Source organism: Halichoeres trimaculatus, unplaced genomic scaffold (assembly GCF_033239565.1).
Source record: "Halichoeres trimaculatus isolate MK-OKI-2021-1 unplaced genomic scaffold, fHalTri1.1 fHalTri1_scaffold_11, whole genome shotgun sequence".
In the NCBI taxonomy this organism is placed as follows: Eukaryota; Metazoa; Chordata; class Actinopteri; order Labriformes; family Labridae; genus Halichoeres; species Halichoeres trimaculatus.
The window spans coordinates 8294094-8312142 of record NW_027437189.1 but is presented as its reverse complement, the minus strand read 5'-3'; the positions used below and the strand labels follow the sequence as shown (position 1 = coordinate 8312142).

General features: G+C 41.1%; 1 protein-coding gene across 1 annotated transcript in view; it reads left to right on the top strand.

Annotated features, from left to right (window-relative positions):
- Window positions 1-17846, top strand: part of spats2 (spermatogenesis associated serine rich 2) — a 35754-nt gene extending 17908 nt beyond the window's left edge. Inside the window, exons 9-13 of the mRNA XM_074681661.1 lie at window positions 6942-7000; window positions 10667-10776; window positions 10978-11080; window positions 13579-13727; window positions 13833-17846. Of these exons, the coding sequence (XP_074537762.1) occupies window positions 6942-7000; window positions 10667-10776; window positions 10978-11080; window positions 13579-13727; window positions 13833-14081 (670 nt within the window). The 3' untranslated portion in view covers window positions 14082-17846. The remainder of the gene's footprint in view (window positions 1-6941; window positions 7001-10666; window positions 10777-10977; window positions 11081-13578; window positions 13728-13832) is intronic.
- Window positions 17847-18049: the final 203 nt, after the last annotated feature.

Here is an 18049-nt window from a genome sequence, read left to right as displayed (position 1 = left end):
TTTGAGCCTCGACTTTGGAATGACCAGGAGACCTTCGCCAGAGGATCTGAGGCTGCGAGCTGGCTCATATTTAATTAAAAGCTCAGAAATGTAAGTAGGAGCACGTCCTGTGAGAGCTTTAAAAGTGATCAATAAAATCTTAAAATCAATTCTAAAACTGACAGGAAGCCAGTGGAGGGAGGCTAAAACTGGTGTGATGTGATGCCGTCTATTAAAACCAGTTAAAAGCCTAGCTGCTGCATTCTGTACTAGTTGGAGGCGAGAGAGAGATTTTTTGTTTAAGCCAGGTAGGAGGGAGTTACAGTAGTCCAGTCTGGAAAAAATGAAGGCATGAATTACTTTCTCAAGATCTGGAGGGGTGAGTATTTGTTTGATTTTTGAAATGGAGCGCAGATGGAAGAAACAAGACTGGGTGATTTTATTGATGTGGGTGGAGAAGGTGAGTTCGGAGTCAAAGATCACTCCTAGATTTCTGGCTGAAGGTTTAATGTTTAATGAGAGTGGACCGAGAGAGGACTGTATCAGGGGGGAATTTGGTATGTTACAGAGAATTATTTCGGATTTTGAGTTGTTTAGTTGAAGAAAATTTTCTGCCATCCAACAATTGATATCATTGAGACAGTTCATGACAGCAGCTAGGCCCTGTGTGTCCTCAGGTCTCAGGGGAAGGTATATCTGTGTGTCGTCCGCATAGCAGTGAAAGGAGACCTGGTGGCGCTGAATTAGATGGCCAAGGGGCAGCATATAAATAGAAAATAAAATTGGACCTAAAACTGAACCTTGTGGTACACCACAGGCAATGGTGGAAGTAGAGGAGCTGTGATTGCCTATGGTGACCGCAAAGGTTCGCTCTAAAAGATAAGACTGAAACCAGCTAAGTGCAGTGTCCTTGATACCCACCCAGTTTTTGAGTCGTTTAATTAAAATAGCGTGGTCAACTGTGTCAAAAGCTGCACTGAGATCTAAAAGGATTAAAATTGAGCCCTCCCCTCTGTCTGCTGCTAAAAGAAGATCATTGGTCACTCTGAGGAGGGCTGTCTCAGTGCTGTGACCTGTTCTAAAACCAGACTGGAATTTCTCAAAGAGGTTGTTTTCAGACATAAAACTTAAAAGCTGTGAAGAAACCACCTTCTCTAAAAGTTTGGATAAAAATGGAAGTTTTGAAATCGGTCTAAAATTGTTAAAATCAGTGGGATCAAGGTTTGGTTTCTTTAAAAGGGGTTGGACGACAGCGTGTTTGAAAGCAGAGGGAAATACTCCCTCTGACAAAGAACTATTAATGATAGATAAAATACTGGGTCCAACCGTTTGAAAAACCTCTTTGAGAAATCTGGTGGGGATAAAATCAAGACTGCACGTAGCTGGTTTCATATGGGCTAAAATATCTGATAAAAAGGGTAAGGACACCGGCTCAAAACTGCTAAAATACTGAAGAACTATCCTGCTTATGGCTAACGGGAGATCAGGAGGAGAGATCTGTTGCCGAATGTCCATTACCCTGTTCGTAAAATGAGTTAAAAACTTCTCACACGTGTCCTGAGAAGCATCAGTAAAATAAGAGGGGGAGGGGTTAGTGAGGGAATCTAAAACCTTAAATAAAACTCTGGGGTTAGAATGATTGACTAAAATCAAATTAGAATAAAATGCTGCCCTTGCATCTTTAACAGCCCTCTGGTAGTTTTTCATGGATTCTTTCCAGATGTTGTGAAAAACCACCAGCCCAGTCTTTTTCCATTTTCGTTCGTTTTTTCTACATAATCTCTTTAAAAAATGTGTGGACTCTGTAAGCCAAGGCTGGGGCTCTTTATTAGAGCTTTTTGCCTTTAGAGGAGCTACAGAGTCCAGGATGGTTCCACAAGTGCTGTTAAAAAGAGAGACAAGCTCTTCTGTGTTAAAAACAGGATTGAGATCTGGGTTGAAGGCTGTTAAAGATGCAGAAATAAAAAGCTCCGAAAACTTGCTAGCAGACATTGAATTGAAAACCCTTCGAAAAACTGGAGTATGATCGGTAAAAGAAGGCTGGGATAAAACCACAGAGAATAAAACCAGTTTGTGGTCTGACACACAGATATCCTTAGTTAAAAACCCAACAGGACTAAGTCCAGAAGATAAAACCAAATCTAGGCAATGTCCCTTTACATGGGTTGGTTCCTGTATTGCCTGGGTTAGATTAAAAGAGTCCAGAGTTTCAATAAAATCAGCGGTCATTGGATGAGAGGGACAACAAACGTGTACATTAAAATCCCCTACAATAAGAATTTTATCAAATTTACACATAATAAGGGATAAAAACTCTGAAAACTCTTGAATAAAAACAGTGTTAGGTTTTGGAGGTCTATAGATGACTAAAATCAGGACAGGGTCTTTCAATTGAACAATAACAGCAAGGTGCTCAAATGAACTGAAGGTACTGAGGGTGATGGGGGTGCATTTAAAATCCTTCTTGTATATGACAGCCACCCCCCCTCCCCGACCTGACAGCCGGGGTTGATGGAGGTGAGTAAAACCAGGGGGGGTAGCTTCAATGAGAGAGGTGTAACTGTCCGGAGTGAGCCAAGTTTCTGTTAAAATAAAAAAGTCCAAGCAGTATTGGGAAATAAAATCATGACATAAAAATGTTTTGTTATTGAGTGACCTGATGTTTAAAAGTCCACAGTTTGCAGGTTTGCTGTTAAAAGCAGGGCGGGGTAGCTGTGGAAGCAGGGGAATGAGGATGAGGTTTGAGGGGATACAGTTCCTGACAGGGTGAAAGTGAGGACGAGAGGAGGTGATGTGAACAGGAATTAAAGAACTGCTCATGTAACCAAACTTAGGGAGCAGGGGAAAAGGGGGATTGGCAGGTGAGTGGGCGGGGATTATTGGTGTGCTTTGTGATGAACAGGTGATACTGAGCGGAGGGGAGGGGGTGACCTGTTTGTGGGAGGATGAGCTGCTGAGAGCAGACTGTCAAACCGGTGAGGAGTGGATTTTGTACTGGAGATTGTGCGAAAGCATTTGGCTACCCCGCCTGTTGGGATGGATCCCATCATGTCTAAAAAGGGATGCTCGGTCCCAGAAGAGATCAAAATTGTCAATAAAATAAAAGTTGAGGGTGGGGCAGGTGAGTTGAAGCCAGGTGTGGAGGCTGAGTAGCCTGCTAAAACGTTCTGCTCCACGACCAAGTGTGGGGATCGGGCCAGAGATAAAAACTGTCTTTCCAGTGTCCTTGAGAACGTTAAAAAGCAAGTTAAAATCACTCTTTGTGACTTCGGACTGCTTTTTGGAGGTGTCATTAGAGCCGACGTGCACCACGATCTTCGAGACAGAGGAGGGGAGGGAGGGGAGTAAATGGAGGAGTTTGTCCAGAATAACGGGAACGGTGGCACCAGGAAAAGAGTGAGTAATGGCGTTAAAAAACCTGATGTACCTGGTTATGGAGTCTCCGATGATCAACGTGGTGGGGGGGAGAAGAGGACGAGGAGAAGAGCGCAATGAAGAGCGCGCGGTGATGCCTTCAGAGATCGGGTGTTTCACATGTGCGAAGGTTGACGCCGACGTACCAGGTGGAGTGAGGGTGTTTGAAGACGGGGGGAGCACCCCCGAGCGTCTGGAAACGGCCTCCTTAAGCAGCCGGCGGCGCTGCATCCCGGTCGAGGAGCGTGGCGCAGCCTGGCTCGAGGTGGCCATCCGCGGAGCCGACGCAGCAGAGGAGGGAGCCGCCTCCACTTGTGCTGATTCTGACGGGGATGGAGGAGCCCGTGCAGGGGCAGGATCAGCGGCGCGGACTTGAGCCCCATCTTTCAGGGCCGAGAAGCGGTTGGAAAGGGAGAGGCGAGGTGGTGAAGGCGCTCCCCCCACCGCGATGGTCCTCCGTCCGCGTTGCACAACCTCAGACCAGGCTTGGTGCCCCTGCGGCTTCGGTGTAGAGCAGTGGGCAGGGTGCGATGGGAATCCCCCTTCCATGACAGCATCGGAGTCCTCCGGCGGCCTCAGACCCTGACTGACCCCGTCCGTGTTGGGAGAGGTGGTGTAGCAGCCTGCCGGCTCCGCGCAGTGCCGCGGCGCGGGGGAGCGGATTGATCGTGCCGGGCCCTCGGCCGGCTCGTTGGCGGAGGAGTGCAGGGAGACTACCCAGGGTAGCGTGGCAGCGGAGGCCGAGACCAGCTGAGGAGCCAGAGCTGAGGGCGACAGGCCGGAGATCCTGGAGGCCTGCATAAGTGAAATGTGTTTTGCCTGAGCCGAGGCTATGGATATAAAGCCCTCCAGCAGCTTGTCCTTTTCCCGGACATCCTTTTGCAAACGGGAGAGTTTTTCTTCCAGCCGTGAGTTTTCTCTTTTGCATTCCACACACACAGCCATTTAGAGATTTTAAAAGCTTTTAGACCCACTCTTCCGGGTCTTGTTGGCGCCGAGGTGACGAGCCGCAGAAATTATGTACTAAAATCAGCCGAAATGATTGTTCTTGTGGCTGAGAACTGAGGCCCAGTTTAAAATGTATCAATCCAGCTAAAAGGTTAAAACAAGGTTAAACAAAAAACTATAAAAACTCGTTAAAAGTCTGGCTTTCCAGGAGAACATCTGGCTTTCCAGGAGAACATCTGGTGTATTGCGGCTAACAGTTTGATTTTATATAATTTAATAACAACATCCATGATTTCACAATGTGTTTTAGATGTTTTTTTTTACTTAATTTATGAAAATAGAATAAAATTGGGTAATTCTTTAGATCAGTCGATGTCACCTGGCAGCCTGCAGGCTAAATCCTGTCCTGCTAGAGCTTTCCATCATGCCCCCAGAATATTACTGAAAAAACACCCCAGTGAGGAGAATTTTTTTTTCCTGTTTTCTTTTTATTCATTTATTTATTTTTTGTTAGATTGAATTAAAGAAACATCATCTGGAAAGTAGCTTATGCCAAAGCCTGCCCTCAATCAAAAACAAAAATAACAACAAACTTGTGGAAGCACACTTGTCACCTTCTCTTGTTCCATTGAAGTTTAGTTGGTAATTCCTCTTTCTTGGAAGTTTTGAGGTTTCAAAGTAGAAACTCTCTGACTGAAAAGCGTCTGACTGTTCATGATGCGACTCCTTGAAGCTTGCACGCTTTGTGTTGTGGTGACGCCTCAGATTATTTTCTTTGGCGACAGCAACAGTTTGGTCACAAATGAGGCACACAGGTGCAGCATTTCTAAAAGCTGGCACTATCCATTCCATTCTTCAATGAAGATTTTCTGAATCAACTTTCTGCTTAAGGCTCTTAAAGAGTGCCATTTTCTAAGCTTTAAATATATTCAGAAAGCCTTCTCCTGCTGCTGCTGTTCAGTTCGTCTCGGTACGGTGCGCATTTTGGGCGTTTCCACTGACTTATCCCGGGACAGATTCCCAAATAACCAAGACGAGCCATCCCACTTTTTGGGACCCTTTCGTATGGGTGACAGACTGAACCGATTCGCTCTCGGAAGGTGGAGCTACAACACTGCAGACCGTTGATTGGTCGAAAGAATCATCACTTACCCCGACAGCGGCTGCATTGCTCCTGGCGGCACACAGACTTCTCTGAAACAAAGCTTGATTGCACTTTGTATCAAAGAGCTACATACCAATCACAGAGAGGACGAAATGCTGCATGTCTTCCATCGTTGCTCTTTGTTTACAGTGTTGCGTTTTTCTTCTTTATTGGATTTATTAGCGGGGTAAACTGTGTTGCGCTGCTACGGCGTCACACTATTGTTAAACAGCTGCAGCTTTCGGCATCCAGCTTACACGCCGCCTACCACGAGAGGGCACAGTTTGCTGTGGAAATGCAAACGGGATCAGGCTTAACTGTACCAAACCGTGCCAAAACGTACTGAACCAAACTGGACTGCTTGGTGGAAACGCGGCTTAAGACTGCACTTGACGTGATGGACAGCTTGACAACCTAACACATATAGATCCTAAAATATTGCAGTCACCCCCTGGTGGCTAACAATAACATAAATTTAAGATGAAATTTGATATGTCAAACTAATATATATCACTGAGGATACAATGTTAATTTTATTTAATTCATTAGAGCATCTCACCCACATAGAGGCTGCTGAAAAAAATTTGGCCCATGAACAAATGTAGCTGATGACCCCTGCTTTATATCACCAAACGTGACTGATACTTTTGTCCAAAGCACCATTAAACTGCAGAACTCTGCACGTCATTTAAATACCTGTTTCAGAGTTGATGTGCCATCATCTTGGGTGCAAAAAGTGAAACTTGTTGTCATTTGGAAGGAGGTTAACTTTGCTCTACAGCAGTTGTATGACAAAGCTGCCTGCAGTGTCTGCAGACTTTGTCGTTGTTTCAGCTTCTTTGGTGCAGCCATCAGTTGATGGATGTTATTTAAAAAACATTTTTTATGAAACATTTTAAAAGACATTTCTTTGTTTAAACCACGTGCTACTCATGCATGTCAGGGTCTCAAACTGTGGGCTGAAAAAGGTATGAAAAACACTTCTCTGTGGAGTTTCCAGTCTTCAGTGAGCCCACAGGTACAGATGTTATAATAACTAAGCACTTATGGACTAAGTCTGCTTTTTCATTGAGTCACAGTCATTCCAGCCACCCTTTAGCCTTTTTGTTTGAGTAGCTGCCGAGAAATTCAACTAATTTAATAACAATATTGCGCCGACAGTTCAGATTTATCGAGTCATAACGACACTTCAGGGTGATCTACGGTATTACAGCTAATATAACAAACAATAAAACCTCCCTGTGATGTGTTAATGCTTGTTTCTGCTGCTCTGTTTTGCACTGTCATTCAGTGACTCGGCTGTATTTCTGTCTCCAAAATGGGCCTCTCCGTCTTTTCCTAATGTTATTGGGATTGATTCTTAATCTGAGTGCAAAGTCAGCGTTCACATCTCCTCTTATCGTGGAGTGAGCAAAGAAGGATGACTCTCTGACTCTTTCTCTTCTTTTTTTTCCAGTTTAATGGACAGAGAAGTGACCCTACTCAGAGAAATGGACAAAGTGAAAGCAGAGTCCTGTAAGTATCTGTATTTTCACGTTTGTAAACTGAACTAAAGGAATTTTTCCTGAAATGTAACCCTCCAGAGCTGTTAGTATCCCTCACATAACATGATCACCTGACTCCAGGGCTTCTGACCTAAATCACTTCCGGAGAGGTAATGAAAGAGATTTCTGCAGAACTGCAAGCCCTAGTTTCTGAAAAATGCAGCAGTGCCCTGAGGAGACAGGTATACCTGGAGCATACCTCTGTGTATGTATGTGTAACATGACGGAGCAGGACTGCATAGTTGTACAAGTAGGCCATTCTCTGTCTTTATTCTGTCCTCTCGATGCCGAGTGTTGTGTGTTCCAGGCCTGGAAAAAGTGAATAGTGTCAGGTGTCAAGGGAGACTCAATGCTGTCTTTGTGCGAGGTGTGTGGGGAATAGAGAGGAAAGCAAAGAAACTCGAGTGTTTCTTTGACTCTGCAAAAGTCAGGTTTCCTCAAAATCGAACTTCTGCTGATCTGCTTCCTCTTAACCTCACGTGTTAACACAAAATCTTCTCTGCTTTCAGAAACAAACATAATAACTGAACAGTTCTGGGTGTAGACTTCAAGTGTTTGGCATTTGTTTAAAATAGAATATTATGATCCTGCACTCTGTGATGTGGTGGTGCAGCTGGTCCGAGCTTCCCACTGATTTAATTAGTGACCAAACAAGCTGGTCTTTTCTTAATTAATCAAATAACCGTTGATCCATGAAATTGCGCCGTCACAGCTCCCATAAGTTCAAGGAGACAACTAATCGTTGCTTATTTTGTCTGACAACGACCCTTTTTGTCTGACAACGAGCTTGGAAATAATTTGTTTTCTAGTATACTGAAGACAGAGAGCAGAATATCTGTAGGATTGTGTTGGAAAGTTCTCATAAGTACAAGTAAAAGTCAACTGTGTTGTTATATCAAGTCAGTATTAATTTGGTTTTGAAAATAATGACGATAAATGTTTGTCTGTCAATCTAATGTGTCAAAATACAAACAATGCATTCTTATAAAACAGCGTTGGTGATCTGGCACATTTAGGTAGACCGTCCAAGGTGCATCTGTCACTGTGGGTGCATTTAAGGACGATCATAACCAGCCCATGTTTTATGTGTCCACAGTGCTTTTTTTATTTCTTTTTTGAAGCTAGAGATTAAAAGTGGAGTGATAGTGTCTGAAAAGAGTGTTTTATTTTTACTTGACTTGACACTTGGTGAACTCTACTTTCATAAGATCAGCAGGGACAGTACAGCAGATTTACATCAGCAGGAGAGTACAGGCTAGATTATTACACAAAGATATAGAATAGAATAGAAAATACTTTATTTATTCCCAAGGGGAAATTCAGGAGAAGTCACAGCAGGGATCAAGAAAACAAAAGTAAGAAAGTGTATAGACAGTGCAAAAAGGTCCCTAAGAAAATAGTTGATGACAGCTTGTCCATCAATCTCCAGTTCAGCCAGTCTCCACCTCCACAGGGTCCAGGACTGAGCTTCTTCAGCAGTCTGTTCAGTCTCTGTCTCCTGGATCCTGTCTGCTCACAGCAGGTGAAGTTCTTCCAATGTGGCGTTAGTGTCTAATGTTAGCTCTGTTAGCCATGTCTGTGAATAGCATGATGCTACTCTGCCCTCTGGTATTCCCTCTGTTGCTGGGTTAGCACAGCTAGCTTGTCCATCTTACTGGAGATAGATCTTACGTTCCCAATAACGATGGATGGAAGGACAGGTCCATGTCGTCACTTCTTAGCTCACACCTGAGAACCAGCACGTCGTCCTCACCTCCTTCTCCTCACCTTGTGGGGAAACATCAGGCCTTGCACCACTTAGCATTGACATGCATGTTAACAATGCAGCCATGGTTGCATGTAGGATCTCCAGACAAGCACAGGAGCAAAAATAGTGAAAATATCACTGAAGACAAAACCAGTTTGGTGTCCATGACCAACAAATGAGCCATACAAAGTAGTGATCCACTCCAAATGTAAAAATGACAAAAAAAAAGATGAAAAAACCTAGCAAGAAATTACATATTACACAAACACATTATATTACACAGAAAAAGAAAGAAAGATAAAGATTTAAAACTTGATCTCTGATTGGCTTTATGAATGATGATAAAGAGAACATGTTTGATTGAAAGTAAAGATAACATGTATCCTGACTAAAACTTGACCAAATGTTTAGAGGCCAAAAAGGGCTGAAATGTGACAAACTAACAAGTACTTTTGTCATTGACTAAGATTAAATCTAAAATAGTTAATAGTTGTTGCTCTTAATTTAGTAAAATTAGTAAGATAATTTACTAAATGTGGTCAAAAGTGCAGAGGCAGATTTTTTTTTGTCTCAGTCCGACATTGGCAAAAGATGAGGAGTGGGATTCTTTTTTTAACATAAAAAGAAAAATGTCCCCAGAGCTAAATAAATAAACCCTGCTCATAATCTCAGTATTGATAATAAAATCTATTATTGTGTTTGTTATCCTGCAGCCCAAGCCTAAACCAATGAACTACTTTGTCCAGAGACAGTTATAACCCCCCAGATCTTATATTTTTACAGAGAGGAACATCAAATTCTCACAAAAAGTGAAGCTGTGCCCAGAGAAAGTTTAGTCTTTCCTTTAATACTAGCTTGAAAAATGTTAGTATGCATAAAAAAGAAAAGTGGATTTAAACTCCTCCTGTCGTATCTCAGCTTTGCAGAAGTCTAGTTTGTCTAAAACAGAAGTTTACATTTCTGATGACTCCTTAGGGATCAAAAAACTTGCCCTTCATTTTAGTTTCTCTCTCTTGCACAGATTTTTTAGCTTCAAATAGAGAGACATCACACATTTTAAAAGCAGCAGGAGACTTCTTCAGATTTTCCACAGTACAGTCATCAGAACTCGACTTGTAAAGCTGCTCTGAAGTAAATGAAAAGCTGCTGTCTAAAGAAAATAAAAGCTCCGGTGTTTGACATTCAGTCCTCTTCTCCAGAAACCCTGCAGGTCGCTGAGTTTAACTGGGAGCGAAATGTGTTTAATGTGTGATGACACTCGTTTCAGACAGTTGTGTGTCTTTACATCAGCATGTACAGGACATCTTGATTCATAACAGGCTTTATCTTTGACCTTTGTTTACCTTCGGATGCCGAGTCAGACACACTTTGTACTTTGTCCTTTCTAAAGACCAGAGGACCTCTTACAGGAAAATGAAACTTACAGGGGAATGTGAAACTTTCAGGACTGTTGAGTGAAATGATTGTTTAATTAATGGGTTACTCACTAATAGAAATAATTAATAGCCATTCCAGCAAAGTATGAATCATAGAAAGAATGAAACATCAAATCTGCTTAAAGCTAGTTTCTCTGGATGAGCTGGTTTATATTTGTTTTACATGTTGATGATAGAAAAAAAGATGTTTTACAGAACCACAGTTACTGTAGGAGACCAACGGGTTTTTTTTTTCACATCCTGAAGACTTGATTGTCCATTTCAGACTTTTTCTTCCTTGTACTCCAATGACAAAATGCAGTCCATTCAAACCTGTCAGACTATTCATTTCAAGGAACACCATGTATAAAATACACTTTCAAGAAATGCTCTTGTAGCTGGTTACGTAAGCTCAGAACCAAACTCAGTGGGATATTTGTTAAGGATGCCTTTTTGTTTTTTTTTTGTCCCTCAGTGATGAATTTAGACGCCCGGCAGAAGAGAGCAGAGGAGCTCAGACGGCTGACGGATCAGTCTGGATCCATGTCAGAGGAGCAGTTGACTGAGCTACGTGCAGACATCAAGGTACTTCAACCGCAGCTCCTGTTCATTCTACAAATGTTTGTGCACAGATGACAAAATGTAAAGTGAGAGTTGGTTTTTAAACCACATCTAAAGCAAATACCAAGAAAAAAAACACTTATGTGGAGTTTATGCACATCAGTCTGTTCATTAGCTGTGTTTCTGGCCCATGCTTGTGTTTAATACAATCTCTTCTCTTCGCAGCACTTTGTGAGTGAGCGTAAATACGATGAGGATCTTGGAAAAGCTGTAAGGTTTACATTCGATCTAGAACCGCTGAAGACAAGCATCACCGAGTTCGGATCAGGTACAGAAGGCCTTTCATCTTTTTTACCTTCCTTTTTGTGTGAGTTCAAGTGAGATACCTAAAAATAAACACCCCTCCTCTGTCTTATTATAAATTATAAAAACACTTCCTCACAAATCACAAAATACAAAAAGCAAGCGTATCAGCTTTTCAGTTTCAGGACTTTCTAAGCAGCAGCAGTTCCTCAGCAGACTGTGACTAATAAGCTTTTCATTTGAATGTATGAAAAAAAGGACATTTTAAGGGATTAAGAAAGAAAATACAAAGTTAAAAAGTCACTTTCTTAAAAAAACACAACACTTATTTACCTCATACACCTTTTTATGCTCAGCTTAAACCAACTTTGTGCTTGTTCCTGGCAAACTAAAACAAGGAGGATACGTTGTGTCACACATCACTTAGCTTTCTGGGCTCAGACAGGATCTGTTTCATAAAGTAGGAAGGAAAATGAATTCCTTTAAACCGGTACCTCTCTCAGGTGCTCTTCTGCAAACGACGGGCAGCACGTCTCTGTTCATTACATGTTCACACACGGTATGACCAGACTTTTATCAGAGTCATCACACTCAATCTGCCTCAGGCTGTATGAGATCTCGTCTGAGGCTTATCAAACAGCGCAAGAAAGAAACTTGAGTCATTTCAGAAAATGTAAATTTTAAAACAAACAGGACAGAAACAAGAAGAGCAAAGACGTGATCAACCTGCATCTCTTATCTGGAGCGTCCTAACAAAATAAAACTGACCACATTCTGGTTCAGATGAAGCAGCTGTTTGTGTCAACACGCTCCGGTCTTTCTGACAAAAACAAACAAACAAAGGAGGGATTTTTTATAGATTTTTACATCATAGTAGCCGGTAACACTAAAATGTGATACCTCTCACTAGATTCTAGTTCTGTTAACAGTCTTGTTCAGGAACAAACATTGGTTTTGTACATTTCTAAACCCCCTTACTGGCAAATTACCACCCTACCCCTTAAACTTGTTAGAGTTTTATGAGAGGTCCTACATGACTCCTTCATCTAACCTACAAAATCTTAAAGCCCCTCAAGTCTACAGTGAATTCAGCAAATCTGTGTTTTTATTTAATTCCCCTTATTCTTAGAATACACTCAAACAAACTGAAAATAACAGCTTTTCCCTCTCTGTAACAGAGTTTAAGACCTTACTGATCACTGTTCCTTTCACTGTAATGGCTTTAAATGATTCTCCTGCATTTTAATTAATTTATTTCTGTTGTTTTTATTATTTGTTCATACAATGTCTGTGATCTCGAGGACATTGAAAATAAAGGTATCCTCAATGTCTTTTTTGAGAATAAATAAAGGTTTGAATAAATGCTATGAAAAAAAGCTCAACAAGGATTGTCTGAGTCAAAACAATGATCCAAACAAGACTTACAATACTATTCAATTTAAATTCAAGGACATAATTATAATAGTATTACACGTCTGTAAATATTTATCCAGAAATATATGGAATTACTGTAAATATCCAAACAGTATTTGTGTCTTGAATGGAGAACAAAAAACAAAAACAAAATGAGAGTTTATATAAACAAAAATACACATGCCCATACAGAGATATAAACATGTATACATACATATTTGACACATATATATGGTAAATAAGCACCTATGATGTAGCACATATTTAGAGCAGGTTTTTAATCATTGCTTGCATTAATAAACACCAACACAAACACACTAACACTATGCTAAATAAATCATAGAAGGTGTTGAAAACGGAAAAGAATTGAAATGTGCATAGGATGCTAACTGTTTGCTAGCTCAGTGTTTCGCAAACTGTATCCCCTAGCACCCTCTAGTGGTCTGGCACTACAATGAGTAAACTGAAAAAACAAAACATGTAAGATATTCATACATCAGTTTTCTATCTAGGCTGTTGTTTCAGGGCTGTTTAGCTTGGTGGTCCATGAGTGTCAAATTTTTTATTGGGTAGTGCTGCTCCGTCTGAAACAATTTAAGAGCACTGTGCTAGCTCATAGATGCACTGAATGTAACTTGCAGGTTTAATGGTCGCATTAGATTGAGGTGAAAACACAAAGTGACAAATGATGCAAAATGATTAAGCTCCTGAGTAGAGGATGAGTCATCTAAATACTTGGGGAGATTCTCTTTAATATTATTGAGAAAAAAAAACAGAAATATCTGTAAGAATATTATGTATCAGGTATTTCTCATGATCTAAGAATGTGTAATGGTAAATTGCAGTGTGTAAAATGTTCATCATCTAGAAATCATCACATTTAATTCATGAAGTGTGATCTCTTTGAATGTTTCCATTTTCATTCTTCTCTTTTTTAACACACCCTTCTTATTTCTTTCACGATCAGATCGTCTGCCATTTTCTTTGTGCGCAATAAATACAAGAATACAGACAGAACAAAGCTGTTTTAACAGCCTCTTTAAGGTGTTTTTTTTAGACACAGATCCCAGGCTGCACTGTTTGTGATGTTCCTCTTTGTTCTTTTTTCAGTTTACCATCCACGCACAGGCTACTCAAATCGCTCCCGTTGTAGCTCCACGTCCTCCTCCGTCACTAGCCCGAGCCTGCTGGAAACTCCGCCTCCTCCCCCTGTGACCCAAAGTGCCCCCGTTGAAAACCGCCCCCCACCAACCAAACAGGTCAGCTGGAAAAGCTTTTCACATAAACTCCATCCCATAAAGAAATCTAAATCTTCACAGATCGGCTCCAGAAATGTAAATAATTCTCTGTAATTCTCCTCGCAGATTTTCCAGGGCAACAGGCGCACTTTCCAGGGACAAGGGTACCACTCAGGCGGTCAGCGGTATAACGGCGGCTCCTACCACGAAAGGAACGCCGGCCGTGGGAACCACCGCTACCATGGCGACGGCGGCTCTTCTTCACATCACTCTAACAACTCAAGAGGTCCTCCTCGCTCGTCCTCGTCCTACAACCAAGACCGAGCCTCTCACAACGGGCTGCCCCAGAGGCCTCCGCGGACACACTGCCCTTGACATTGGAAACCTCGTTCTCAATCAAACCCGTCTACGTACCCTCGCACTCCCCCTTCCCTCCCTCCCTCCCTCCCCCACACCCTCCTCTCCTCTACTAACTCCTTTCAATGAAGAATAGAATACAAGTTTACATATTTCTGTCAGTTGAGCTGTAGTGCCACCTCTGCATCGATCCATTCGTTACTCAAACTTGAAATCTCTCACTGCTCTGCATTCGCTCCTCCTTCTACATTTCCTGGTTAAGGTAACAGCTTCTATCTTTAGGCCCCTTTGAGAGATCTCTGCTATGATAGCGTCAGTTCTCTGGTATTAATTTCTGCAGAGACTGACAGGACTACCTGCAACAACTTGTGCACTATTGAAGTTGAGCTCTTAGTACTATTTCTATTTTTGCCGTGGCTTGTGTCAGCTCTCTGATTTTGCACCTCAGATTTGTTTTTTTCTCTCTTTGTCTCCCAGAACCATTTCAATGCCTTCACGGTGGAAAGTGAAGTGAAAGTAATTCTAGCATTAACAGGGCATTTTTGTCAGCAGGAGAGTAGACATGCAATCAACACTACAGACTATCGTGAATCTTTGTAGGGTAAAAAAAAAAAAGAGACATATCAAACTTCAATCCAGAGCTTTTCGTACGGCTGCTACAAACTTATAGGGAACTTGTTAATGCTGAAAAGGACGTCAAGGTGTTTGCTCTCTTTAAAGAAGAGTTCAACATTTGCTAAAAGCTTGTTCCTTTCTTGATGAGTGTTGGCTGAGAAGATCGAGACCACTCTGTTTGCTCACTCAGTTTGCAACTATAACCTGCTGTTGGTTAGCTTAGCTTAGCATTTCTTGCCATAAAGTTATTTAACAACGTGCAAGCAAATATCACAGAGCCTTTTAATACAACCAGTGTTATTAGTTTTGACTGACAAAAAAATGACATGATCTGAAATTTAAATTCCTGCACGCTTCGTAACATTGAATGTAACACAAGATCACTATATCAATATATTAATCTGGAAGTATTACATGCCTGCTACTTTTCAATTTTTCTCCACTTTGTACAAAAAAAAACAAAAAATCAAGTGGGGTGAGATAAAGCCAGCTGTTTCCCAGTCTTAATGAATCCACCCCAGCTCTAGCTTCTTTATTTTCTGTTAAGGTGTAAGAGTGATTTCAATCTTCTCGTCTAATTCTCTACAAGTTAGTGAATAAGCACCCAAATGTTGCACTGCTCCTTTAAAACATTGCCTAAGTCAGTGATGAATCAGGCTCCTGGTGTGTGCTGTTGTCCTCGGCTTGCTGTCCATTCTTTTATAACAACGAGAGGGCTCATTACCTTTTGTAGAATAATATTCAGTGATATGTTAAGGAAACTGTCCACATGCTGTGACTTGACATTTATTCTGATGGATTTTCTTCCACTCGCACCGTTTGTTCTTTGTGTTTTTGTTGTTATATGCACATGAATGGCATATTAATGACGTGCTTGCCTTTAGTCACAGAGAGACTTCACATTTGCCTTTTTCGAGACGTGGATGTCTGCTACAGCTTTCTTATCAGATGGTACTCTTGGAGCAGACGTGCAGTTTTATTGATACACGTGAGAACAAGATGCAAGGTCTTTTCATCCCCCCTTTTTTATATTCACACTTAACCCAACATGTGAAAGTAAAATTGATTAAGCTGATGAATGAATTGGAAGGATGTACTGATTTTACAGATCTTTTTCTCTGTGGCTGCCACGTCGTCGCTTCGTGGCTGTTTGTTAGGGTTTAAGTCTCTTTCCCAGCCTGTGAACTAAAAGCTGGTGAATACCTCATTGGTGATCTTCGACACAGCCTGTTCTCAAAGCGTTCTCTAACAGTGGGGTCACATTAAGGGACAGAAACCCCTGATTACCTTCTTGTAGTTATGTACATACAGTTTGTGGAGCTGAAAGGCTGTGGTGTGAAACTGGTTGTTACATTATTGCTGCATCTTCTTCATGATGTGTTGTCTTCCCTCGAGCAGATTTTTGGAAACATGAATTGAAAATATTTTTCCTCTCTTCCCTTTTTTGTTTCCCTGTAGTTTTTGTTTGTCAAAAGAAGATTATTATTTGAGATTTAAAAAAAAATCTTGACTTACTAAATATTGTGGAAAAAAGGGCACCATCTTGTACCCTGTCATGATAAATATTTACTGTCATGACAAATATTTTACCTTTTGACTTAAAGGAATAGCTCAATATGCGGTGAAGCTTGACATTTAGAAACATGCATTACTTTTCTTTCTTATCTAAAAAAAAATTGCGTCAGATTAAGAATAATTTAAAGCTTTTTGTGTTGCGTTTTGAAGTTCGTGTTCAAGTGAAGCATGTGCTCGTTGGTGCTCCTTGTGGCCAGGAGGGTAATCACATCGTGTACAATAAAACAATACTTCTACACCCCTCATTGCGGCAGAATAAACGTAGCACAAGAAAACACTTGAATGAGAAAAAAATGTGACATTTAATTTTTCTGTTCCGTATTTTTAAGCGTTGTTTTTCGGCCTCGGATAACTAAACATTTATTTTGTCAAATTGACGTCCAGTGAACTGCCCACATCTGTTTAAGCGCAGTGCATGGCCGAGGGGTTAAATGTAGTCTCTAGAAATGTTTCCTGTCCGTTTTTCACAAAATCTTTACCGCAGTTATTTCGAAAATTTCGTTGACATGTTACATTTACTCTTTATTTCATCTAGATAGCAGTGTATTCGCCGTACATGACATGCTAATGTCGCACTAACTGCCAGCCGGTATTTGTTAACCCCTTTTCTTCGTCGGTTACTTTCCAGCACTCGGAATCAGAAACCAAATCACTGCTGGCTAGCTTGTGTATTTGTGCGCCTTTAAAGTATTCACGTATAATTATATGCTTTTTGAACTCAGATATATCTAATATTTAGCGAGTTTTATACGTTAAGAGCCAGGTTAGCCTGTTTCCCACTGCTTCCGGTCTTAATGCTATAAGCTAGCCGCAGCTTGCTCTTTCTCACCTGTCTTGCCGCACTTTGCTAACTCGGCATGAAAGCGAGAACCTGTTGAACTATTCCCTTAAGCCCTTATTTTAGATGGTGACCCATGTTATAATGTAAAAAAAAAAAAAAAAAGAAATCGTACCAAACTATTTTCCACAATCAGTTAGCTCAGTGCTAACGGGCAGCAGATGGTAAACAAACAGCTTTTACTCCAGCTGATGTTGGAGTTCTTCAGTCAAGACTCAAAGAGAGATATGTTTGTCTCACTTTAACCTCTTTTGTTTGTTTTACATTCCAAACTGTAGAGTTTTTAGTTTATCGCCAAAGAATTAATTTGTCCTGTTTAAGTTGTTGCCTTTTTTCTCTTTTTTTCCAACCTGTTCCAAAGGGGATACATCCAACACTTCACCCTCTCTGCTTATTCCCAACCCGCTCTTATTTTCCATTCCTTACTGTATATACATATATGTAGCTATATAATTTTGTGCTCACATGGGGCATTTTGTATGTGATATTCATATTAGGCATAATGGAGGTTGCAACATTTAGTTCAGTCTTTACTCCAGTTATCTCCACATCCTCCCTGTCAGAACAACCTTTCTGAGACAACTGTAAACTCAAGTGCCTTTTCTTGTCTCCCTCCCGCTGATTCTTCGACATCCCCTCCACCAGAATATGGACCAAAGACATCGACCGTCCCTTTCACCCCTCTCCTCTCTTTCTCCCACTCACTGAATTGCACACTTTTCATTTACTACAAATAAACAGTTTGCAATATTGAATGTGCATGTTTGTTTTTATCAATACTTTTATTCACATAAACGGAAAAAGAGAAGCTGTTGAAAATGTAAGACTTAACGGAAACAGGTCAGAAAAATCAGGTTATATCTATGCCTTTACCTGCAAAGCCAGCAGGTGGCGCCATTATTACATTAAACAGAGAGTTTTCAGAGTGGTGACTGGAGAAGTCATTGCTGTTAGAATC